Source organism: Salvelinus sp. IW2-2015, linkage group LG2, assembly GCF_002910315.2.
Source record: "Salvelinus sp. IW2-2015 linkage group LG2, ASM291031v2, whole genome shotgun sequence".
NCBI lineage: Eukaryota > Metazoa > Chordata > Actinopteri > Salmoniformes > Salmonidae > Salvelinus > Salvelinus sp. IW2-2015.
Genome location: NC_036839.1, coordinates 12,107,630 through 12,135,523, shown reverse-complemented (window position 1 = coordinate 12,135,523; position 27,894 = coordinate 12,107,630). Strand labels below are relative to the sequence as shown.

At 43.5% G+C, this 27,894-nt stretch overlaps 1 protein-coding gene across 1 annotated transcript in view; it reads right to left on the bottom strand.

Annotated features, from left to right (window-relative positions):
* The window catches only part of LOC111974454 (polypeptide N-acetylgalactosaminyltransferase 13-like), an 84,378-nt gene that overhangs the window by 46,961 nt on the left and 9,523 nt on the right, over positions 1 to 27,894 (bottom strand). Inside the window, exons 3-8 of the mRNA XM_024002166.2 lie at positions 13,769 to 13,937; positions 9,328 to 9,494; positions 8,664 to 8,871; positions 5,565 to 5,735; positions 4,468 to 4,585; positions 4,144 to 4,324 (exon numbers count right to left, since the gene is read on the bottom strand). Of these exons, the coding sequence (XP_023857934.1) occupies positions 4,144 to 4,324; positions 4,468 to 4,585; positions 5,565 to 5,735; positions 8,664 to 8,871; positions 9,328 to 9,494; positions 13,769 to 13,937 (1,014 nt within the window). The remainder of the gene's footprint in view (positions 1 to 4,143; positions 4,325 to 4,467; positions 4,586 to 5,564; positions 5,736 to 8,663; positions 8,872 to 9,327; positions 9,495 to 13,768; positions 13,938 to 27,894) is intronic.

Genomic DNA, 27,894 nt, shown 5'->3' with positions numbered 1-27,894 from the left:
ATATTCCCAGGTAAGACGTTTTAGGTTGTAGTTATTATAGGAATTATAGGACTATTTCTCTCTATACGATTTGTATTTCATATACCTTTGACTATTGGATGTTCATATAGGCACTTTAGTATTGCCAGTGTAACAGTATAGCTTCCATCCCTCTCCTCGCCGCTACATGGGCTCGAACCAGGAACACATCGACAACAGCCAACCTCGAAGCAGCGTTACCCATGCAGAGCAAGGGGAACAACTACTCCAAGTCTCAGAGCGAGTGACGTTTGAAACGCTATTAGCGCGCACCCCGCTAACCAGCTAGCCATTTCACATCGGTTACACCAGCCTAATCTCAGGAGTTGATAGGCTTGAAGTCATAAACAGCGCAATGAGAGCTGCTGGCAAAATGCACGAAAGTGCTGTTTGAATGAATGCTTACGAGCCTGCTGGTGCCTACCATCGCTTAGTCAGACTGCTCTATCAAATCATAGACTTAATTCTAACATAATAACACACAGAAATACGAGCCGTAGGTCATTAATATGGTCGAATCCGGAAACTATCATCTCGAAAACAAAACGTTTATTCTTTCAGTGAAATACGGAACCGTTACATATTTTATCTAACGGGTGGCATCCATAAGTCTAAATATTCCTGTTACATTGCACAACCTTCAATGTTATGTCATAARTACGTAAAATTCTGGCAAATTAGTTCGCAATGAGCCAGGCGGCCCAAACTGTTGCATATACCCTGACTCTGCGTTCAATGAACGCAAGACAAGTGACACAATTTCACCTGGTTAATATTGCCTGCTAACCTGGATTTCGTTTAGCTAAATATGCATACTTCTGTGTATTGATTTTAAGAAAGGCATTGATGTTTATGGTTAGGTACACGTTGGAGCAACGACAGTCCTTTTTCGCGAATGCGCACTGCATCGATTATATGCAACGCAGGACACACTAGATACAATAACCCAACACACCTCCAGGCTGTGTAATGGCTATTTGACCAAGAAGGAGAGTGATGGAGTGCTGCATCAGATGCACCTGGCCTCCACATTCACCCGACCTCAACCCAATTGAGATGGTTTGGGATGAGTTGGACCGRAGAGTGAAGGAAAAGCACCCAACAAGTGCTCAGCATATGTGGGAATTCCTTCAAGACTGTTGTAAAAGCATTCCAGGTGAAACTGGTTGAGAGAATGCAAAGAGTGTACAAAGCTGTCATCAAGGAAAGGGGTGGCTATMTTGAAGAATCTAAAATATATTTATATATTTTTGGGGTTACTACATGATACCATGTATGTTATTTCATAGATATGTCTTCACTATAATTTAATGTAGAAAATAGTAAAATATAAAGAAAAACCCTTGAATGAGTAGGTGTGTCCAAACGTTTGACTGGTACTGTATGTTTATTAATGGGTTATGTCCCCTGGAATGACAGCTATATCCTCTGGTGTGACACATCTTCATGTCACAACAAGGGAAAAGAGCTGTCACACCGTTGGAAATCTCAGGCAGTGTGGTCCAATGTGGGCCTTATGGTTAACAGTAAACCTATATGATTTCACCACAACATGTTTTCATTGCTTTTTGTACTTTATAAAAAAAATATATGGATAAACAGTGCCTTCGGAAAATATTCAGAACCCTTGACTTTTCCACATTCTGTTACGTTACAGCTTTCTTCTAAAATTGATTTAATATTATTTTTTTCTCAGCAATCTACACACAATACCCCATAATTACAAAGCGAAAAAACGATAATTAATTTTTTTTGCATATGTATTAAAATAAATCTACAGAAATACCTTATTTATATAAGTATTCAGACCCTTTGCTATGAGACTCGAAATTGAGCTCAGGTGCATCCTGTTTCCATTGATCATCCTTGAGATGTTTCTACACCTTGACTGGAATCCACCTGTGGTAAATTCAATTTATTAGACATGATTTGGAAAGGCACACACCTGTCTATACAAGGTCCCACACTTGACAGTGCATGTCAGAGCAAAAACCAAGCCATGAGGTTGAAGGAATTGTCCGTAGAGCTCCGAGATAGGATTGTGTTAAGGCAGGGGTACCAAAAATGTCTGCAGCATTGAAGGTTCCCAAGAACACAGTGGCCTCCATCATTCTTAAATGGAAGAAATTTGTAAACACAAAGACTCTTCCTAGAGCTGACCGCCTGGCCAAACTGATCATTCGGGGGAGAAGGGCCTTGGTCAGGGAGGTGACCAAGAACCCGATGGTCACTTTGACAGAGCTKCAGAGTTCCTCTGTGGATATGGGAGAACATCCCAGAAMGACAGCAATCTTTTCAGCACTCCARCAATCAGGCCTTTGTGGTAGAGTGGCTGGACGGAAGCCACTCCTCAGTAAAAGGCACATGACAGCCCACTTGGAGTTCGCCAAAAGGCACCTAAAGAATCTCAGACCATGAGAAACAATATTCTCTGGTCTGATGACACCAAGATTGAACTCMTTGACCTGAATGCCAGCCGTCACGRCTGGAGGAAACCTGGCACCATCCCTATGGTGAAGCATGGTGGTGGCAYCCTCATGCTGTGGGGATGCTTTTCAGCGGCAGGGACTGGGAGACTAGTCAGGATTGAGGCAAAGATGAACGGAGCAAAGTACAGAGAGATCCTTGATGAAAACCTGCTCCAGAGTGCTCAGGACTTCAYACTGGGGCGAAGGTTCTCCWTCCAACAGGACAATGACCCTAAACACACAGCCAAGACAACGCAGGAGTGGCTTCGGGACAAGTCTCTGAATGTCCTTGAGTGGCCCAGCCAGAGCCCGGACTTGAACCCGATCTAACATCTCTGGAGAGACCTGAAAATAGCTGTGCAGCAACGCTCCCCATCCAACCTGACAGAGCTTGAGAGGATATGCAGAAAGGAATGGGAGAAACTCCACAAACACAGGTTTGCCAAGCTTGTAGCGTCATYCCCAAGACTCCAGGCTGTAATCTCTGCTTCAACAAAGTACTGAGTAAAGGGTCTGAATACCTATGTGAATATGATATTTCAGTTTWGCATTTTTAATACATTTGCAAAAATGTCTACAAACCTGTTTTTTCTTTGTCATTATGSGGTATTGTGTGTAGATTGATGAGGGGGYYYAAACWATTGAATCCATTTTAGAATAAGGCTGTAAAGTAACAAAATGTTGAAAATGTCAAGGGATCTGAATACTTTCCAAAGGCACTGTATACTGTATACATTCAAAAGGCATCACACCAAAGGACTAAGAAACTGACCCCATTTATGACAATGGCAGAGGTGCAATATATTGATTAAAAAATTCTGAAAACGCTTACAATCTGTTCAGGCCATGTGCTCATTTCAAGAGAACCCTCCACAGTGCCATGGTGCCCAAATGCTGGCTCGTTGTTTAATCACAGAATTATGTCACACCAAGTGGACATTGATTACATGTTGTCCCTAAAAGCAATCAGAACTATTTGTAAATATCATGAATAGACTTGGGGACTATTGTTTCTTGAAATAAACTTCTGTGTTATAACTAAAAGAGTAGGTGAATGGAATGTTGTTACTTTTTCATTAAATTACTTAAGTTCAAAGTTCCACAACCTTACCTGGGACAGTCACATACTGGACAATTGCCACGTTTGGTTCAAAATCGTAAAAAAAACAAATTATACACTGCATGAATTTACTCAAAGATTTTACTATTTTATKACAATTTTTGCCAATTTAAGTGAAGTTATATTTGTGTTTGCCATCATGGACAAAAGACAGGAGCCTCACGTCAACTACCCACATGCCACTTATACCCAACATGATAGGCAGGGACTGATTCCACACTTAAAGTACATCCTTTGAACTCAGCGATTTACACTGAGGCCATAGGCATTGCCACTCCATCAGATGTGTTGAACTAATATTTTAAATCTTTTAAATCCCTTTACCGTTTGCTTTAGTCTGCATGGAGTCCCAGGTGTACCATTTCACAACAATTCTATTGGTTCCATTGCGCCAAGAAACTCCATCAAACCCAGCTTAAGTTTTTGAAATGATTTCAAATAGTATTTGAACCCAGGTCTGCATTCCCAGTCCAGTCCATATGCATTCCCACCCGCTGAGAGACAACAACAGATTAAAATGGAAGTGTGGTAGCGTACCTGGTGATATGATATAGAAGAAGTCTTTGAAGCCGTCCATCCACACCTCGGCCAATCGCCTGTTGTTCTTGTTGATGACTTGACCCGTGCCCCCAGGGAAGCTGTAAGGGGTGGCCTTTCGGAACACGTGACCCACATGGGAACAAGTGACAATCTCCAGAGAGCCGCCACACTGCCAGATCTGCACACACAACAGCAAGAGGTCACACACACACACACAAACAAACATGCATGCAAGTACGCACACATGCACACACACACACATGCCACTTTAATTGTCATAATAACCTAGCAGAGCTCAGCCCTCTATTATCAATCACTCACCCTGAAAGACATCTCCAAGTTCTCTCCGCCCCAAATGTCCATCCCTGGATCGTATGTGCCTATTTCTTCAAAATATGTCCGGTCAATAGAGAATAACCCTCCAGCCATAGTAGGGGTTCTGTAGGAGAAAAATGATATGTGTGGATAAAGAAACACATCTTGCAAGAGACACGTATCTTACAGTGAGAAACATGTCAGCTCGCAAATAATCAATATCTATGGCATACAGTAATATGGCATACAGTAATATTATATTCATAGAATCATTTCTGGGGGGAGGAACAATGTTTTTAAAAGACATGGATGCCATAGAACTGACAATCTCAGTGCAAAACTACTCTCATTGTTTGAACCACTCTCTGCCATTTGCATTCTGCTAAAGAAAAGCAAACAGACACAGCTAGGTCTTGGAGATAATCCTATCCTTTAATGATAATAGAAATCAGATTTATGAAGCATTGAGTGACACCATCATAGCACCATGCTGTTGCTCTGTCCAATATAATATGATTGATGGAGCACTTTGTCAATATTTTGCAGCACCAGCTCCATTTAAGTCCTTCTTTAGTATTTTCGTATTTGAAAATGAAACTAGTTGCAACATGAAACTACAAATACAACTGCTGTATCAAATAATAAAACAAAAACAAATAGACAGAAATGCAATCGATTTCTATCTCCAAATGAAAYCTGCAGCTTTGATGGCTATCAGAAGAAAAGGTTTCTAAAGAAATCCACATCAATGATGTCAACTCTGCAGCTTCCCAGGCATTTCAAACAACCTATTCTCAGCTGAAATGACAACGCTAGAGCTAACATTTGTTTTGTCTGATGAGATTTTCAATAAACTGTTCTTTAATGTTACTGTCCTCTCCTTGCTGACACTGATCCACCAGCCCCTGGCTTGGCTGCACTGTGATGACAAAGTATGCATCCCAAATGGTACCCGAATCCCTATATACTGTAGTGCACTACTTTTACAAAAGTAGTGCACTATAAAATCAATAGGGTGCCATTTGGGACGTAGACAAATTATTTCAGTACAAAGAAACACATTTCAACACGGGCACAGATAAAGGTATGTATCTTGTGTGCACCTGAGAGGGAGTGTCCTGTCCCCTTTGCGCCTGTCCATCTCTCTCTGAGGCACGGGATACCAACGGAAATTCAGCTTCCAGTTAAATCCTCCATAGGTCATGTCTGAGCCTGCCATATATTCAAACGTCTCGTCGCTGATCACATCGATTATAGGACACACCACAGATCTCCTAAACAACCATGGAGACCATAAGGCTTTCATTTAACAAGAAACACAGTGAGAGACTAAACAACCATGGAGGAATCAGAAGCGTTAGTTTTACAGGAAATAGTGGAAGAAAGCCCTTTGTAGAACTCTATGCACTCTCCAAAATGTATTCCCTTTGTTCCCTTAAACCCTATTTCCGTTAATAACATTCCACATCTGATTATATGAAACTGATTGGCTGGCAGAGCCAACAGCATCCAAGCAATGAATAATACATGAATAAATTATTTACAATGGTAGTGGTCCCATAACCGTTGTTTCTTCAGGTGAGCGCAGAGAAAAATGAAAGTAGCTAGCTAACTGCTGACTACGCATTTCTACAGCGGTGCCATTATTCCTGGCTTCATTATGAGATTYTTTAAATATAAATCCATCATTGGCTGGTCCATACGCATTATAAACATATCCATTAGGTTAATAACAACAACCAGAGGTAACATATTGCATTAGTGAGAAGCTACTTATAGTCAAAGGAAATTGAAAATATCCATGTAGATTATGTTGACAATGACAATGTATGGATAACTGTCATGCCCTGATCTGTTTCACCTGTCTTTGTGATTGTCTCCACCCCCCTCCAGGTGTCGCCCATCTTCCCCATTTTCCCCTTGTTACTTATACCTGTGTTCTCTGTTTGTGTGTTGCCATTTTGTCTTGTTTGTCAAGTCAACCAGCATTTTTTCTCTGCTTCTGCTTTTCCCCATTRTCTCTTTTCTGACCCTCCAAGATTTGACCCTTGCCTGTCCGGACTCTGAGCCTGCCTGCTAGACCATTCTGCCTGCCCCTGCCTGTCATCCCATATGTTGCCACTACTCTGGATTATCGACCCCTGCCTGCCTTGACCTGTCGTTTGCCTGCCCCTGTTGCTGTAATAAACATTGTTACTTCAACACAGTCTGCATTTGGGTCTTACCTGAAACGTGATKGATAACCCTAAATCTGCATCCCAAATGGCACCCTATTTRCTAGTGCACTACTTTTGACCAAGGCCAATATAAGGTGGTGTCTGTGGCCAGATCCCAAAGTATATATATACAGTATGTTTTAAACTTTGTTTTTTTGTTTACATTACATTTTTTCAATGAATATTACTAACAACAGATTAAACAAATTTTGGCCAAGGGATATGTGGTATAAGTTTAGAGGTTGTAATACAATAACATTTTTACATAAATGCACTGTCATTTAAGCTTTAAAACTGCTAAGTTTTCTCTCTGCTTCATGGGAAAATGTGTAGAATTGCAGGATATTATCTTTAAAGCTGCAACAACAAAACATCTCTCTGCCCCATGACAAAATGTGTTGAATTGCAGGAAATAAGCTTGAAAACTGCAACATTTTCTCTCCAATGCCAATACGCAAAATGTAAAATGTTCCTTCCCAGGGCCGAGACTTGGTTCGCTCGGGCCATGCACTGCCGAAGTCATACTAAAACTCCTTGTAAGCWATTTTTATCTCATTCGAGTTGTGTTCTGATTATGAAGGGGTCCCTGATGAATTTGCTATCACAAAAGGGGTCCCCGGGCACCAAAAGTTTTGATAACCCCTGACGTAGGGAATAGGGTGCCATTTGGGAGGCTCTATGTGCTGCAGGTGATTCATTCAACACATCCCCCTCACTCAGCTTCCACTTCACTTCCTGGTCTAAATCAAATCAGTCTCTGTGCACTTTTATGCTCCTGCACATCCTTTTACACATCAATAAACGTGCAGGGGGCATAAAAGTGTAATGGCTCTATAATATAATCTCCTTGGTATTACAATATGAATTTCTGCCTGGCACCTGAGGCAAAATGGGTGAATGTCTGGCCCCAGTTCAGAGATAATGGGGGAGGGGGTGCATTCATCTTTAGTCATCACCTGCAATTTCTCCCTTTTCCYTAGAAGGAACCCTTCACCCACCGAACAAGCAAGTGCAATCCTGAAACAGGATTAGAATTACCCCACCATTACAGGATAACAATTACCACAGATACCAGATAATAGATTTCAAACCCTGCTGTCACTTAAAATAGCCATCATTAAGTTGTTCAGTGCAATCACATTCCACTGTATCTACTACGGTATAAAGACATGACAGACAGCATCGTGACAAAACAAGCTGCAACATCTCCCATTCAGCGATGGCTGCCTTTGAAAAGGGACACAGCTGTCACTGGCATTTGTGTCGCTGTTTGCTATAAAGTCTAGCTAGCGTCTACCATTTAAGGAGAATTGTRCTATTTCTGAAGTAAATCTCGATTTTTGATGTAAATAGCATGTTATACAGTAGAAGGGTCCAGACACGTTTTTTTGTTGTAATTTGGCTTACTTTTGAGAAACATACTGTACCCCAATTTACCCCAGTCACTTTCTCATTGCTCGTTGTGCAGTATCAGGGCGTGCAAAATGCATTAACAAAATCTCCAAAAACACCCAAATACGTCCTTTTAGAAACAGAAACGCTGTCAGTATAGTGATGTAGGTCTTTAGATGTTGTACACATGAAATCTTGTCATTCCGAACGAGCCGTTTCTTTCACCAGCCATGCTGCGCGGGCTGTGTCCGTGTAGGGACACGCTTGGCCTGCACAGCTGATTGGGGGAAACAGCGCGACTCGACCAAAATGGATTATAACGTTGCAGATAAAGTTCTCAAAACCAAGCCAAATCACACAAAAAATGTCTGGACCCTTCTATAACATGCCGGCTTACATCAAAAATCAAAAATGTATTATTTTCCCTTTAACATCAGATCAGTTTTCAGATGACACAGAAAATCGCATCCCACTGAGGCAGCAAGAGCAGAACAGAGCGGAGATGATTTGTGACAAGCATCAGCACCGCCATGTCTCTCCATTGCTGCCTGTTCCATTTACATTGAGGGGTGGTAGTGAAACTGAGCTCCTTACCGGTCCTCTTTGATCCTGGCCAGCAGAGGCTCCAGCCAGCCCATGGTGCACTCACAATGGGCATCCAGGAAGGTGATGACCTGCCCCCGTGTGGCCGCAGCCCCCCTCAGCCTGGCCCGGATCAGCCCCGTCCGCTGCTCCATCCGCAGGACCCGCACGGGAACCTCCAGGGTCCGACCATAGTTCTCCAGCTTCTTTCCCAAGAAGTCTGACAGAAGAGGAGAGGACATGCTTCAAACTCCTGAAGAACTTCATTATTTGGTTATATTATGAACCAATYCTAAGAACTACATGAACTAATCCTAGATTGCCCCTTTAAACCCAGTAAAGCTAGTGAGTTGATGGGTTTATTTCATTTATTTAACACTTATTTAACCCTTATTTTACTAGGTAAGTTGACTGAGAACACATTCTCATTTACAGCAATGACCTGTGGAATAGTTACAGAGGAGAGGAGGGGGGATGAATGAGCCAATTGGAAGCTGGAGATGATTAGGWGGCCATAACGAGGGCCAGATTGGGAATTTAGCCAGAACACCAGGGTTAACACCCCTACTCTCACGATAAATGTCATGGGATCTTTTAGTGACCACAGAGAGTCAGGACACCCGTTTTAACGTCCCATCCGAAAGGTTTAAGTTTAGGCTGGACCCAGCTACAGTACCTCTCTCACTGGCGTCGTCCACCAGCAGGATCTCCTGCAGTAGGTGGCGTGGCGACCGGTTGATGACACTGTGGACGGTGCGGAGCAGGGTGCTCCACGCCTCGTTGTGGAACACAATCACTATACTGGTGTTGGGGAGATCGTCCGTGTACACCTTGGTCTTGCAACTGATGGACAGACAACGAGAGCTCTGGTTAGGAGATCAAATGTGCTGCTACTCCTGACACTTGTCTACAGTGGAATTCGATCAAGACTGAGCATAGTTGTGTGATATATCTGTACATACAGTATAGCCTACTATACGCGGTTGAACATTAGAGCACCGGAACAAAACAATACTCTTCGAAAAACAAAAACAACATTGACAAGACTTTATATGGTGTGCTCATCTGCATGCTGCTCCACACACACAGGCTATATCCCAAATGGCACCCTATTCCTTCCATAGTGCACTACTTTTGACCAGGGATCATATAGGGAACTTCAGACAACAACCTTATATTCAATAGAATAAAACAAAAATAACAGATGTCAGAATAAAAATTCCCAATAACAACAATAACGTCAACGAAATCAGCAATAACAAAAAGCTAATTTGAGTATGATCCCTCCAACATAAATAAGTTAAAAATACAACAAATATATAGAGCCGCAACAACCTCTTTGACTACAGTGAGATAAATGACATTCCCTATATGGTGGAGRGGAAAGCAGGGTTATCCCGTTCGCCCCACTACGGGTGACAGTACAGACTGACAGAATTGGGGCACCAGYGTAGCTAGCAACTAGCCACTGAACAAACCTCTTATTTCTTTCCACAACTGGCTACTACACCACACGGTACTCTCTCACAGAAGTTCACATTTTTTGCAACGCCAAGCTTATTTKTTTTAAATAACGCTCCAAGGGGCACTGGCGAGTCGTTTGAGGAAAATTTAGAGATGCCATTAGTACAATTACGCAGCATTGCACTTTTGGGGTGAAATAAAATCACTATTTAGATCAATATTGTTTGTTTGCTCTCCATTTTGTACAAATTCRTCAATATGGGACTCTAGTTTCATTGACGTGGAATTTGTCATTAGATATGACTAAAAGCATTATGCTCAGCCCAATCCGGGTAGATGAGTGAAATGGAGTGCATGCAGTGTTTTACATGTGTCTTTATTAACTCAATTTTAATCCAATGTAATAACCCATGGTGGACAGTCATACAATTGAGTGTCAAGGCAGTAGGCACCAATATACATTCAATATATTAACAATATAGACAATGTTWACAGCATTGGCATATGTTTATATTCTCTGCATCGTTATTTATATTGTTGTATTGAAAATGTTCCTATTTTCCTCCAACACGAGAGACCTTGGACTGCAGCGCAGAGCACTTTGTAAAGAACAGTTGATAAGAAATGTTCTGTAGAAATACATAAACATGAATCACGGCGATGTCGCCAGGAGAGACTGCCTCTAGATCAGCTGCTCAAGATGAATGTGGGTCATGTTTCACACAAATTGCTCTTTGGGTTTTCATTATCCAGCTCTAGTAGGTCTTGGGTGACAGTAAACAAAGCCCTTCTCCCATTCAGACTGTCACGGCTGATGTAAACCCCCGAAGATTGTGATGGATCCAACACGGCTAAAGAGTAAGTCTAATATTGTTCAATTAGAGCAGTGGTGGCTGGTGGCACTTTAAAATCAGAGGACGAGCTCATAGTAAATCGCTGGAACYGAACGAATGGCACGGTATAGAAAAACATCAAACACATGGTTTCCCTGAGTTAGATGCTGTTCCATTCCGGGCAAAACTATGGCCCTCGTCCCCCTCACCAGCCATCATTGAATTAGAGCATGTTACATCATGGAATGAATCCTGAGGAATCCGAGGACTTAAAAGGGATTTTTCATCAAAGTTAACAAATTGGTTAGTTCTGGACTATATCAAAATGTTCTGTTGGATCTTAGTTATTTGMTAGATAGTCTCTTATTGCTGTTAATACTCTGCTTGCGGCTGCTCCTAARGTTAAAAGGAACCCCATGCTGTTATTGTCAACATTGTGCTGTCAGCTGTGCTTTCTTGAATTCATTGAATTTAGCTGAAGTCTCTAGACTAAAACAACAACGAGTAAAAAAAGGCAGAAAGTAGATCCAAAATGGCAGCCCTTTGATAAAAGGAATATGTTGCCATGTGAAGTGGACAGAGTTGATGACTCAAGTCACATGACATGGACTCGAGTCACAAATTGGATGACCTGAGACTTGATTGAAAATAAAATAACTTCAGACTTGACTTGGACTTGGAGCCTCAAGACTCGGGACTCGACTTTGGCTTGAAACTGTTAACGGAATTATCTGGCCAGGTTCTGTCACTCATTTTGTGGCACATGCCGRGTTTACGTGCTAGTCTGAACTAGGAAACTGACATTTCTGACTTGCTAACTGGTTGTAGTATACACATGCCACGGTCAACTAATTAGCAAGTCTGAAATTTCAGATTTCCTAGTTCGACTAGCGCGTGAACGCGGCAACAGACTAGAGTCTCCCTGGATTACTCTCCACGCAGCCCAAGATGGTAACCTCAGCCTTGCCCTTGCAAAAAAAAACGTGCAACAGATTGCTGATTTGCTGTACAGCTATAGAATCAGGTGCAGAGCAAATGTCAAATTGTAGGGAGAGAAGATTGCCATAATAAATAAATATGCAGCTCCAAACATTGTTTTGGTGATCAAGAATATTAACTGTTTACTTTGCAAGCTCACCAGCAAGGGGGCATCAAACAACAACTACTATCATGGTCTTTGCTATGTCAAAAATGTATTATTACTCTGGTGAAGACGCACCATAGGCGCCATCTTGTTGAAATGTTTGCTGTTGATTTTTATTTCACCTTTATTTAACTAGGCAAGTCAGTTAAGAAACAAATTCTTTCACTCGTTTAAATGCATATGTGGTAAATCTATTTTCCATCTTACAATAATTGGTAGCATTCCATCATTCCATCCCCATGGGGGCAGCAGGTAGCCAAGTGGTTAGAGCGTTGGGCCAGTAACCGAAAGGTTGCTGGATCGAATCCCCGGGCTGACAAGGTAAAAATCTGTCGTTCTGCCACCGAGCAAGGCAGTTAACCCACTGTTCCCCGGGCTCTGTGGATGTCGATTAAGGCAGTCCCCCGCACCTCTCTGATTCAGTTGGATTTAATGCGGAAGACACATTTCCGTTGAAGGCATTCAGTTGTACAACTGACTAGGTATCCCCCTTTCCATACTGTTTATTGCCACACTTCGAAATTTCTGTTTCATACAATACATTGTTTTATGCTCTGAGTGGTAAGTAAACCTTGCATGAGCCTTCAAAACTACTTTTCCCAGGCGAAGCTCGTTTTGTTCCGAGTTCCCAGTTGTCTTGAACGCACTGAAATCGGAAGTCTGAGATTTCAGAGTTCCCAGTTCCCAGTTGTTTTGAACGCAGCATGTGTCCTATGGTTCTATCATTTTGTTTGTGCGTAATAGGAGTGTGTGCGCCTCAGTGCACATAGAAATAGGCTACATGGCCTGCGTGCAACGCTTTCTGAGTCAGTACGTTGAATAAGAGAAAAGGATTGTTCCAAGTATGAATGCTGAGGAAATATCATTATGAATCATTAAATCTGATTAAGACGAATGTATCAARGGATGTGGAAAATGCCTTTTACATTATAGAACCAGTTTATTGGTTGTAATTGCCAATTGGGTAATGGGTAATTGTATGGTCCTTTGGAGGGGCCAAGTGCTAATACACGCATGTACCTGTTTGAGGTCCTGCTAGACAGATTTGATTTGGTTTCTCCAGCAGATGCTGTTCAGTTTTGCCCTCTACCTGTGTTCGTTCAGTTAGGACAGGTTAARCCTGATAATGAGGCTATATCCTTTGGGCTATTGCCGGTGTATATTTGGTAAATCTACTCATATTTTGTATGGTATTTCGCTTTCACCATTGGACTGCCAAGACCTGTAAATAAATCTACACTGAGCATGTCAACCTGCCTTGCCTTTTGCTGATGTCATTCCCTTACTACTACTGCAAGGTACCTATTTTACAATTACATAACCAAAATGTGTTGTAGAAAAAATTATGAAAAGGGCTGTCTGGTTMCCTCAAAAAACAGACAGAGATTAGTAGTTGAACAAGTCATTGCARGTATAGATTTTTTTGTTTTACTTATCTTGAGACTTGACTTGGAAAAAACTTGTGACTCAACTTGCTCTTAGAATACACGACTCGAGACACGACCCGTTCTACTTGGGACTCGACTTGAGACTCGGTCTCACCGGTATCAAAGCTTCTGAGAGGTAGCGGTGGAAGGTTACAGCGTTGTTAAAGTGGGTGGTGCGTGCCGTGCCGAGTAAAGAGGTCAGTAGTGCGATTCACAGTGTGTGTCTGGGAAAAGGTCAAGCTCACTCACCCGTCCAGTCTCACATCCGGCAGACTCCTGTTGAGCGCAATCATGTCGCTGGCCATCAGATTGAACTGGTTAATCTTAAAGAGCTCCTTCATTTTCTCCTGCTCGTCCTTTGCGATAACCACCGCCTTCCCCATCTCCCCTGGGCCCTCGTGGGTCCGCAATATGACCGCTGCAATACAATGGGGAGAAATGTTACTTACTATGTGATTTCAGTTATTTCAATGGGAGCGGAAAGTCACACATACAATTCCAGCTACCGAATAAGATGAAAGAAATCTGTTAAATGCAGCTAGATCTATTTTATTGTATCTATTAATAAAGGTACAGTACTGTGGAAAGACCATGAACTTAAAATGAACCGTGAGCAAATMAACCATGGTATAGAGTGTGTCTAAGAGAGAAAGACTGGCCTCAGATCAGTGGGAGATTATGGCCACATTATCAGGCTTTGAATGCTTAGGCCATTAAAATGTCCCAAACAGCAAATGAAATGCTGATCAGTCAGACACTGGCACAGCTTCCCCAAATATTCTGTATCCATTAACCATGCTACTATTCTCAGGGCCGGATTACCGAACAGGCACACYGGGCATGTGCCCCGGGACCCRCGACCTCCAGTGGGCCCACAAGCAATTACAGTTTTTAAGGTTATGGGCCCCCTGGAGGAAATTTGCTTTAAAACTGCTAAATTCTCTCTGAGCCTCATGGCAAAATGTGTAGAATAGCAGGAAATTAGCTTTAAAACTGAAAATGTTCTCGTAACCTCATAACAAAATGTGTAGAATAGCATTATAAAATTGCACTTTTTATCAASACAAAATGTGTTAGCCGTTTTACCCCAAAAACGTCGGTGCCCCGGGGCCCCAAATGCGGTAGTCCGACCCTGACTACTTTTGCCATACAGTCATGCCCCCTGCCCTCCTGATAATTTTTTTTTACATAACATTTCCATTTCCATTTCCTACTAGCACAGACTTTGCTGATAACCCCTTAATTTAGGAAAAATGTACTTGCTATGACTCTGATATGTGGTTGTCTCACCTGAATGCACTAAGTGTAAATCGCTGAGGATAAGGTCTGCTCAAAGACTAAAATGTCAAGTAGCATCTTTGTCTGTTGGAAAATCCCATATTTGTCCAGAGATTTAGGGCTCTCTGTCATTGATGAAGGAGTGAGAGCGCATTATAACAGCTGCCCTCTGCCGTTAAGAKATTTCAGCTCATATATCTGATCACTCAGCGTTACTAAGGATCCATTAGAGCTTTGAGAACAGCGGCACCATCCCGAGCTGCATCTGTTGCATACCGCTCTACACCGCTTCACAATGATCCAAAGGTAAATAACCTCTGTTGATTTATGCTCCGCTCTCRAATAATCTCAAGCAGAGTGATTTCCATGCGGYACAATTCAGAGAGAGAGAGAGAGAATATTCAGGTGAATGTCTTGTGATTTCTAAACGAAAACATGTACAGTATCCTCYCAAGTTCAAGTGAACGGAGGGGTATACTACAAAGCAGAATTAATGAGTTAGCCAGCTTACTTTGATAAACAACCAACAATATCTACAGATTTTCAGGTTCATTAAGAAAGCTAAAATGTAATGTGGTTTTGGTTGTTGAGTCAATTAGACCAAYCCCATTTCCATCTTTTCTTTGTAAAAAATGTAAAGCTATTTCAGAATATTTAGGCAAATTAGCTGGCTACTGTAACTTATTGATTCTGCTTTGTAGCATACCKCTCTGCTCAATAGTATCCTCGGGATTAGAAATAACAAGACTTTGGTATCTTCCCTTTCTCTGGCTCTTCAGCCCAACAAACACATCACTGACCCCGACATGGGCCACGACAACAGTAACTCTATTCTAAGGCCCATGTCTTATGCCCTAGTCCTGTCCAGTGACTTTGTCTGAAATTGTATTATAGGGTTTTCACCCTCATATATAATGGGTCTATAGAGACATGGTCAATAGTGTTGAGCTAAAACAAGAGTGCTCTATCAATCCTGTTTCCTGTGAACCATATCTTTAGTTTTGGGGGGGACATAAATAATGGAGATCAATTAGCCTAACTTTTGTGAGTTATTAAATATGCATTTTAAATTGAAAAATAAGTATGAATTAGGGGTGTGAACGTTTAAATGACGATCCTTAATGTTAAGAAAAACATAATTAAAATCGTAGCGCAGTTATGACAAAACATTATTATCCATTTTCTACATTTTATAGCCTAAGTAGACTATATGGCTATAAAGGCCTGGGGGAAGTTGTGTTATTTAAATAAAACCAGAGAGGAAGAGGCAAACTGTAGGCTACTTTGGTGAATTTGCGAGGCATGCAAGACAATTTAAGGCACTGCAGATTACCAAGACATACAGTATGCGCATGGTTCTGCCTGCCCCTCCTCTCTCGTGCTGGCCTGCCTGCTCTTTCTCTTCGCTAATGACGCAAGTGTGTCTGTTGCGAATAGACTATCCTAGTTAGGCTATTCATGGAACCGATGTTGCCGGGATACAGAGGTATCTTCGGGCCAGTCTTGCGAGCAAGGGTTTGCTACTCTTCGTTGCTGAGTGGGTGGGGGTGTATTTGTTTAATAATATGAAATTACAAAAAGKTACCGGTATAGCCTGTATCGATTACCCTTTTCAGATATAATGCTATGTGGCCCATTGAAAGCGCCTCAGCTACGTCATGTCATTATCTGTTACATGCTGACCAGACCGGACACGTCGCGTGCGCGAGCGTCGCAAAATAKATTTTGAAATACGTGTTATTCAATTATTGCACCCACACTGCTCGCGCGCATCAACGAGTGTCTGCAACGCCATGGGCTAAAATAGAAGTCATTCTCCTATTTCTGACGCAGATCGCGCTGAAAGTCCTMCCTCTCCAGTCTCCTCATTGGGTTATAGAAGCAGGTACCCAAGTGCCATCTCCTCATTGGTTATACCCACGTGGGTGATTGAAAGGTGGGTGATTGAAAGACGGGTGATTGAAAGACTAAATGTTTTGCCAGTTGTTGTGGTAAAAGTGTAGATGCAGATCACCATATAATTTCAAAGATGAAAAAGCCTGTGTAACAGTATAACTTTAGACTGTTCCCTCGCCCCGACCCGGGTGCGAACCAGGGACCCTCATACATTTATGCACGATAGCGCACGCGCGCAGCCGGTTTGGGTTCCGTGTTACCGTAGGCTACACTACGGCTTTGAAACGCTGACACGAAATCTCTGGAGACAAGAACGGCATTTTACTTGTCTGTAAAGTAATGCCGCTTCTGAATCGGGACTAACTTCCATCACTGCTAGTCGAACATTACTGCCAATTATAGCCTGCCTGCGCACAGACCACCGCTCTCCTAAAAAAAAGTACTTGAAAAAGTACTTTGTTAAATATCGCGACTTACCATGACATTTAGTAGAACGAAAGCACATCTAACTACCCTACCATAAACAAAACACCATAAACAACATGGCAGGACATCAATCAGCAACGTGTATTTGTTGTCAGGGAAACAATAGAACATTATATGCCGGAGCAGAATTCTGTCTGAAAAAGTACATACGCGTCTGATGCAGCACTTTTTTAAAAAAAATCTGAAAAGTAATGTTACTGTAGCTGTCTTCTACGTCTGAAAAGGGTCGCGGTAGACACAACTTCATTGCCAGGCCCTAGCGGTAATTCATAGGTAGGACCATTATTCTGCATTGTGAATTGATGTACAATTTTAGGATTTAAAAAATTGTTTTAACGGAAAACGGATAAAAAAAAGTTGRTGTTTAAACGTTACGAAATGTTTTCCATTTGTCACATTCCAAGCATGAGTACYGTATTGTAATCCACAGTGATAAGAGCTTATTGCAACTGCTGCTATGTAAGTTATCATTTTAGATTTAGTTTTCCATTTCAAAATAACTGTACTCCTTGGTTTTCATTAACAGTTCCCAATGTGATTTTCAGACTCAAATTTGACCCATTGATTCTCTAAAGAAAGGCAGGAAGCCTGGTTATAAAAGAGTGAGCAAAAGCTCAATCCAGGTGGGAGATCACATTGATCTGTAGCCGGCTCTGATTATATTATCTGATTATTTTAGTTTAGTTCCCCATATCCTCAAGCCATTTCTATGCTTAATTTACTTTGCAGAAGAGAGTGGAAGGGGAGTTTGGCCTGTTCAGGGTTGGTGAGTTAGAGACTGYGAGCATCTCAAATGGCACCCTAGTCCCTATATAGTGCACTACTTTTCACCAAGGACCATAGGGCTCTGGCCAAAAGTAGTGCTCACTATAAAGGGAATAGGCTTCCATTTCGGTCCTACACTGAGTATAAAAACATGAACCCCCCAAAGAACGTCCTCATTTCTTCGGGCCATGGACTCTACAAGGTGGTGAAAGCATTCCACAGGGATGCAGGCCCATGTTGACTCCAAAGCTCCAAAGTTGTGCCACATTGGCTTGATGTCCTTTGGGTGGTGGACCATTTTTGATACACAAAGGAAACTGTTGAGTGTGAAAAACCCAGCATCGTTGCAGTTCTTGACACAAACCGGTGCGCCTGGCACCTACCATACTCAAAGGCACTTAAATCTTTTCTCTTCCCCATTCACCCTCTGAATGGCCTACATACACAATCCATGTCTCAAGGCTTTAAAATCCATCTTTAACCTGTCTCCTCCCTTTCATCTACACTGATTGAAGAGGATTTAACAAGTGACATCAATAAGGGATCATAGCTTTCACCTGGATTCACCTGGTCAGTCTATGTCATAGAAAGAGCAGGTGTTCATAATGTTTTGGACACTCAATYTAGATGCTGTGTTTTTGGGGCAGCTCCCCTCCTCCTCCTGTCCTTCCTCTCTCTCCCTTGCCTCCTGCTTCCCTGTTTGACCCAGTTGGCAGGACATGTATTCGTGCAGATCCTACTGGGCAGGGGATCACAAGAGCCCAAGCCCAAATCCACTGCATAACAGTACAACAATGCACTTCTACTGTTTGTTTCAGGGATAGCACTTACAGTGAACTCACTCTCAATTGGTGTCAAATTCAATTCCRGGAGGGCCAAGTGTCTGTGGGTTTGCAATCCTCCCTTGTACTTGATTGATGAATTAAGGTCATTGATTAGTTAGGAACTCCCCTTACTTGGTTTTTAGGTTTTAATTGGTCACGAATTGAAAGAAACAAAAGCCAGTACACACATGGCCCTCCAGYAATTTAGTTTGACACKGCTGGCTTAGTACTTACACTGCTTACACTTTCTCAACATAGCTCATCCTACAGTTGAGGTAGGTACCACTCAGATTGCCTGCTTCTTGAGACAGCATACACTATACATACAAAACTATGTGGACACACCTTCAAATTAGTGGATTCGGCTATTTCAGCCACACCCGTTGCTGACAGGAGAATAAAATCAAGRACACAGCCATGCAATCACCATAGACAAACATTGGCAGTAAAACGGCCTTACTGAAAAGCTCAGTCCCTTTCAATGTGGCACCGTCATAGGATGCCAACTTTCCAACAAGTCAGTTTGTAAAATGTCTGCCATGCTAGAGCTGCCCTGGTCAACTGTAAGTGCTGTTATTGTGAAGRGGAAGCATCTAGGAGCAACAACGGCTCATCCGCAAAGTGGTAGGCCACGCAAGCTCACAGAACGGGACCGCCAAGTGTCCTCGGTTTCAACACTCACTGAGTTCCAAACTGCCTCTGGAAGCAACATCAGCACAATAACTGTTCATCGGGAGCTTCATGAAATGGGTTTCCATGGCCGAGCAGCCGCACACAAGCCAAAGATCACCATGGGCAATGCCAAGCGTCGGCTGGAGTGGTGTAAAGCTCGTCGCCATTGGACTCTGGAGCAGTGYAWYRGTGTGCTCTGGAGTGATGAATTATGCTTCACCATCTGGCAGTCCGACTGACGAATCTGGGTTTGGCGGATGCCAGGGGAACGTTACCTGCCCGAATGCATAATGCCAACTGTAAAGTTTGGTGGAGGAGGAATAATGGTCTGGGMCTGTTTTTCATGGTTCGGGCTAGGCCCCTTAGTTCCAGTAAAGTACAATGACATTCTAGATGATTCTGTGCTTCCAACTTTGTGGTAACAGTTTGGGGAAGGCCCTTTCCTGTTTCCGCTTGACAATGCGTGACAATGCGGAATGCAAAGTGAGGTCCATACAGAAATGGTTTGTCGAGATCGGTGTGAAAGAACTTGACTGGCCTGCACAGAGCCTTGACCTCAACCCCATCGAACACCTTTGGGATGAATTGGAACGCCAACTGCGAGCCAGGGAATTTATTTTTAACATGGAGGTTACCCTGCCGACCTGTACATAGGTACTGGCGATAAAGCACCTTGTAACCTAGCTGGGAATGGGACAGACAGCTCTGGAAAATGGACCCKGTCTCTTTGAAATTTTATCTAATTCCTAGGAATGAAAAGTGTTGAGCTGGAGACAGACAGCTCATTTGGGTGCTCATATGAACCAGAGAGACTACATGTAGGATAATAGCGTGATGATGTCTAACCCTGCTTGTTCCCTCGACTCTGCTTCCAACAACTAATCGTCCATAACCTGTATCACATAGGGACTAGGTCCAAGGTGCTAAAGGAGCTCATCCAAGATGGCGTAGCAGTGAAGACGTGTTTTTGTTCGTCCTCTTGTGTACTTTTGTATTTTTCTTCTTTTTTGTATATATTTCAATTTTATTTTCACTCTTTTCCATTTTAATTCGATTATACCTTCCGGTAACCTGCCCAGTCACCCAATGTGCACTATAGCAATCGCTTATTATTTTTTAATCTTCTAGACACATTTCAAAGCAACCACCACAGACAATTGCTCAATTAGCTACAAGCTATTTTAAGATCACTTGTTACGCCTACTGCTAGCCGGCTCCTTTACTTATCCTTCTGCACACGACTAACAGCCCTTGTTTTTCGTTTAGCCTGGGATCAATCACTCGGCCAATTCTTACCAGTATTGGACCATCGTCCCACTTACAATACGCCGCGCATCTCCGTTGACCGTACATCCCTGCGGACCCACCACTCTGATGCTTCAGCAGCCTAAGCTAGTGGCTAACGCCCCTTGCCCAGAAGCTCAGCACCAGTTAGCCCGTAGCCCAGCGCGCATGCTACACGACTAGGCACAACTTTAAATTCTACAATACCTCCTGTTCGCCAATCTGGCTTGGTCCCATCTGCCTCGAACACGACATGTATCTTCACGGTCTAGCGCACGAATTACTCCATCCACTGTGCCATCATCAACCCGGCCTCCTGCGGGCAGACGCATCCTACTTAGCCCGCGGGCTACTAACATTAAACGCATGTTGTCGCCCGCCAGTGCCTAGCGTACAGTGCGGACTACTCCGCGGCTTTGTTTCCACTTCCTACTGGCTGCCCCTGGACACCTTTGCATCACTTGGCCTACATAGGTGATGCCTGCTGGACTTTGCCATAAATTTACGGGTACTCCATTCTGTTTTTTTGTTTTTTTTATTCTTGTCGTGCACCCAGCCGGCGAACTCAGGCTGCGGGCACACTTGTGTAGGTATATTCGGAACCATATACATAACAATGGCACTTAGTCATCCGCCATCTTTACCTGCTTGTTGTTGTGTCTAGTGTTAGTTCTGACTCTCAGCTGCTTGCTGTCTCACACCTCGTTGTTTCGTTAGATTTAGCTCTCCCAATCAATACCTGCGATTACCTCATGCCTCGCCTGTATGTCTACTCTCAAATGTCAATTTGCCCTTGTATACTGCTTTGTTCAGGTTCAGGTCTATCATTTGTATTTCCCTAGGTTTCACTGGCAGCCCACTGTATCCTCCTTTCATAAACCCTCCTGAACACCTCCTTTGTCCCCACCTCCCACACATGCGGTGACCTCACCCACTGTATAACCAGCATAGTCAGCGATTACCCCAATCTCTCTGTACTCACCCGGTCGCCTGAGCTTCACCTCCCGCTCGTACCCGCCACACCCACCAAATACCCCCTGTCTGCACCATCTATGCCGAATCTATTCTACCACGCCTGAATCTGCTCCTTTATTTTTTGTCTCCCACACCCTAGGCACCAGTTTGTTGATAGCCGTTAGCCGCACCCCATCCTACCTACCATCCTCTGTTCCCTCGGTGATTCGATGTCGCGAGGACTAAACCCAAGTCCTGCATGTCCCCAGCGCACCCTCATTTTGTTGACTTCTGTTTGATCTGAAAAAGCCCTGGTTTTCATGCATGTCAAATCAGAAGCCTCCTCCCTAAAGATTGTTTGACTCTTTTAATTGACAACCCTTATTGCTCCTTTGCCGGCCTGTCTGAATCCTGGTTTAGGAGGCCACCAAAAATTCTTGAGACTTTCCATACCCACACTAACATCTTTCCGTCAAGACTAGAAACTGCCACAACGGGGGGACGTTGACAAATCTTACGCTGCAGAGATAGCCCTACAATACAGTCAATGTAATACTATATCAGGTCCTTACCAAAACCAGTCTTTCGAACTTCTACATTTTTAAAAATTCATCTCTCCAGAAATAAGTCTCTCACTGTTGCCCTTGCTCCCGACACCCCCCCCCCCCCCCCCCCCCCCTCAGCTTCCAGCTGTGCCTATAGATACCATTTGTGAATTGATCGAACCCCCCATTCTAGCTTCAAAGTATTGTTCTGCTTAGGATGACCTAAACATGGGCATATGCCTTACACACCTCCCCGGGCAGTACCTACAATATCTACGCTAGTGTAGGATGCCCTCAAATCTCACACAAATATCAAGGAACACCCCACCAGGTACAACCCATAAATCCGTAACACATGGGCACCCTTCATAACATTTCCTGACCACAACTTGCCTCCTACAATACCACCTCTGCTGTTCTTCAATCAGGATACTCCAGCGTCACGTGGCCTACATCTGCACTGTATTCCGCATACGGGTCCCGGTCAAACGACCACCCCCTCATCACTGTCAAACGCTCCCTAAAAACACTTCTGCGAGCAGGCCTTTCTAATTGACTGGCCGGGTATCCTGGAAGGATATTGACCTCATCCCGTCAGTTGAGGATGCCTGGTCATTCTTTTCTTTTTAACTTCCTCACCATCTTAGATAAGCATGCCCCGTTTCAAAAAATGCCAGAACTAAGAACAGATATAGCCCTTGGTTCACTCCAGACCTGACTGCCCTCGACCAGCACAAAAACATCCTGTGGCAGACTGCAATAGCATCGAATAGTCCCCGCGATATGCAACTGTTCAGGGAAGTCAGGAACCAATACACGCAGTCAGTCAGGAAACAAAGGCTAGCTTTTTTCAAGCAAAATTTGCATCCTGTAGCCTTAACTCCAAAAAGTTCTGGGACACTAAAGTCCATGGAGAACAAGAGCACCCCTCCCAGCTGCCACTGCACTGAGGCATAGGTAAACGGTCACCACCGATAAATCCATGATAATTGAAAACTTCAAGCATTTTTTCAACGACTGGCCATGCCTTCCACCTGGCTACAACCTCGGCCACAGCTCCACAGCTCCACACCCCCCCCCCCCCGCCGCTACTCGCCCAAGCGTCCCAGCTTCTCCTTTACCCAATCCAGATAGCAGATGTTCTTAAAAGAGCTGCAAAACCTGGACCCATACAAATCAGCTGGCTTGACAACTACTAGAACCTCTATTTCTGAAAACTATCCGCCGCCATTGTCGCAACCCCTATTACCGACGCTGTTCAACCTCTCTTTCATATCGTCTGAGATCCCAAGGATTGGAAAGCTGCCGGGTATCCCCTCTTCAAAGGGGAGACACCCTGGACCCAAACTGTTACAGACCTATATCCATCCTGCCCTGCCTTGCCTATCTAAGGTCTTCGAAAGCCAAGTTAATAAACAGATCACTGACCATCTCGAATCCACCGTACCATCTCCGCTGTGCAATCCGGTTTCCGAGCCGGTCACAGGTGCACCTCAGCCACGCTCAAGGTACTTAATGATATCATAACCGCCATCGATAAAAGACGTACTGTGCAGCCGTCTTCATCGACTGCCAAGGCTTTCGACTGTCAATCACCATATTCTTATGGCAGACTCAGTAGCCTCGGTTTTTCTTGATGACTGCCTTGCCCTGGTTCACCAACTACTTTGCAGACAGAGTTCAATGTGTCAAATCGGAGGGCATGTTGTCCGGTCCTCTGGCAGTCTCTATGGGGGTACCACAGGGTTCAATTCTCGTGCCGACTCTTTTCTCTGTATATATCAATGATGTTGCTCTTGCTGCGGGCGATTCCCTGATCCACCTCTACGCAGATGACACCATTCTGTATACTTCTGGCCCTTCCTTGGACACTGTGCTATCTAACCTCCAAACGAGCTTCAATGCCATACAACACTCCTTCCGTTGGGCTCCAACTGCTCTTAAACGCTAATAAAACCAAATGCATGCTTTTCAACCGTTCGCTGCCTGCACCCGCCCGCCGACTAGCATCACCACCCTGGACGGTTCCGACTAGAATTAGTGACATCTATAAATACCTAGGTGTCTGGCTAGACTGTAAACTCTCCTTCCAGACTCATATTAAACATCTCCAATCCAAAAATCAATCAAGAATCGGCTTTCTATTTCGCAACAAAGCCTCCTTCACTCACGCCGCCAAACTTACCCTAGTAAAACTGACTATCCTACGATCCTCGACTTTGGCGATGTCATCTACAAAATAGCTTCAATACTCTACTCAGCAAACTAGATGCAGTTTATCAATAGTCCACTCCGTTTGTTACTAAACAACCTATTATACCCACCACCACTCGCACCTGTATCTCTAGCGGTGGCCTCGCTACATATCCAAGTGTCCATGTCATCTCTATAATCTCCATGTAAAGCTCGCCTAATCCGTCTTGTCTGAAACTACAACTAGCTACCGACGCTCCACAGGTATACTACTGTATCCCAAAAGCTAAAACAGCCGCCTTTCCTGCGTTTCCACGCATGTCAGCGCTGTCTGAAAATTGCAAATGTCCTCGGCTGTTGTGAAAATCTGGACTGACTCTCGCGACTCCTATGCAGACATCCGTAGGCACATACTCTCTATACGAGCTCAACCATTTGTGCTATAACTCTCGGTGTACGATCGCTGCAGCTGTACATAGTCCATCTGTAACAGCCACCCAATTTACCTACCTCATCCCTTACTGTTTTTATTTATTTACTTTTCTGCTCTTTTGACACACAGTATCTCTACTGCACATGATCATCTGATGATTTATCACTCCAGTGTTAATCTGCTAAATTGTAATTATTCGCTCCTATGGCTATTTATTGCCTACCTCCTCATGCTCTTGCACACAATGTATATAGACTCATTTTTTCCCCCTACTGTGTTATTGACTGTTTATTGTTTACTCCATGTGTAACTCTGCTTGTTGTCTGTTCACACTGCTATGCTTTATCTTGGCCAGGTCGCAGTTGTAAATGAGAACTTGTTCTCAACTAGCCTACCTGGTTAAATAAAGGTGAAATAAATAAATAWAAATAAAAATAGTGAGGTAAAGGCAGGAATCRGCAATGAATCCCAGTAATGAGCCACCTATGCGGGAGGTGCACCCCCTTGTGGACAGTGACCCAACTTGTTACGCTCACCCTGGGGAGATTGATATACCCCTTGAACACTGGAACGAGGGTAACTGTATAGCCTGCATGAAGCCCCCCTCCTTTACGGACACAGGGGGCTCTGGCAATGGCTGATGTAGTACCCCGTTTAACAAACGTGGAGGCACTGTTGTCACAGTACTGTTTTTGCGGAGGGGAGCACTGGTCACTCAGACCCGTACCAAGGCCCCTCGCTCCGGGGGTTACTCCAGCCAAGTGCTCGGGGGGCTGCTTTTTCATCGAAGGTGCACGCAAACCCTGTGCACCTCGAGTAGCCTCCCGTAACTGGCGACAAAGCGCACAGGAGCCAGGCAGCCACCGCATACCCCACGCCCAGGCAACCACCGCATACCCCACGCCCAGGCAGCCACCGCAAACCCCACACCAAGGCAGCCACCGCATACCCCACGCCCAGGCAGACAAGGCATTTGCTCCAACCATCCAATCCATCTCTGCTTCCTGCACATCGGTCCCAGCTGAGGTACCGGCATCCAGGAAAGGAAAGACATTTTTAGTGTCCTCTGTGTCACTGCAAATGCGTGACTACATATACCGTATTGTTTCATGTTATTGTGTTAGGATGTTCTGTGACTGCTCTCAGGGATGGGACTGATAGAAGAACAGAAAGAAGGGAACACATTGTTACTTTGACCCAACGCCTAGAAACTGTGTGCAAGGTCATGATCAGCTTATTGCACCCTGAGAGCAAAGATGCCTAGTTTGTGCATGAGTATAAAGAGTGCTGAAGGGAGAGCATCCCTTCAAAGCTTCTGACAGACTTGTAGTTTGAGTATTAAGTTTATTGTAACCTCTCTGACCGTGATAATAAAAATCTGTTTATTTAACTTTGACTTGGAGTCCTTAGTGGTKATTTCCACGACAACCGATGACTGGGGGCATGATTTCGACCCCGAACCCGGCTTAGCCATCGTCGTCTTGGTTGTTTTCTTAGACATTTTACTCATTGCAACAGCAAATTGAAGAATAATTAATTGTTTGTGATTAGAAAATGTATGAGAACAAGTACAACCTTTAGCACAACGTCCAGAGGGTGAGCACGCTCTACCACTATGGGACAGTTTAGTTGGCACAACCTAAGACAGTCTCCMTTTCCAATTGTTTGTTTTAGTAGCGTGAATCATTCCTGTTCACACTGAGGGGAAGAGCGGAATAATTAAAGGAATTAATCAGAGCCTCGCGCTTATCAACTGTGGAAGGCGGGGCTTCCAGCGAGGTGTGGATTTGTCAGGCATGACAAGGCATGTAGATCTTTCAACCAAAMTCGCGAGAGTGCGACTCCCAATAGTATTTTGTASTAAAGTTGACTGACTGAAAGGGAACATCTTTTGTTGTGTCATGATCATAAAGTAATTATCTTGTGATAACGACAAAGCAACTTTTGTTATGTCGTGATCATGAGATAAATAAGTTGTGATCTCAACATAACGAGGAAATATCAAATATACAATACTACACAGAAACTGTAGTATTTCAATCTACTAGTCATAAATGTACTGGGTTAAAGGGATTCAATCAAATTACAAAATTACATATTGGTGAACTATTCCTTTAAGAATGGCAAAAAAGGCCTAAGCTAAATAAAATTAACATTGTGATAAAAAGATCAAAGACCATTAGCCAACCAAATCAACTTGATGTTCATTGGAGACTCTTAAAGCAACAGRGAATCAGAGAATGGGTGACAGACTGCCAAAGCACTAAGCCATCCATTCCCCCAAAAGCTTACACTGATATATTTAGAGTCTGAAAAGAACTCAAGGCCGAGCACATGTATCAAATCGGCTAACACCATTTAAATTAAACTAAGAGCATAAGTAAATCGTATGTAACGTCAGGCACTGTTGTGATGGAAATTAGTCTGGAATCCAGAAGGCCACATAGATTTTTAGCTTCTTTCTGGAGTTTCTCTCTAGAACTTGCTTACTGGAAAGGGCATGTAAGGAAATGCTGGGCCAAAGAAGGAAAGAACACTCCTGTGGATAAGTTTGATTAACTAGGGCAGTGCTGTTTCTAGGCACAAGTGACATAAACATACACTTAGGGAACCGCTGCCACTAGGGACCCCCAACCAGGAAGTAAGGGCCTTAACGTACTGTTAGTGAGGATAGTAGAATACACAACGAGCAATTTCWAAATTTGGTAGTGCATCATCAGTTTTCCTCTTGTTATGTCAGGTACTGACAGTCACTCAATTAGTCCATGTCAGCTAACATTTTATAAGTTAGTCTACCCAGCTATCTAAACCTTGTAATAATCATGGCCGAATTACATGCAAGGCACCTGCCCAAGGGCCCTGACCTCCAGGGGGCCCATAATGATMTWGTTAGTTACTCTCACTCAGATATCATATGAACATAACATAAGTCATGGCAAAATSTGTAGAATGGCAGAACATTTACTTTAGAACTGAAAAAATTCCACTCCATCCCATGTCAAAATGTGTTGAACTGCAGGAAATTAGCTAAAAGAAATGCTAGAA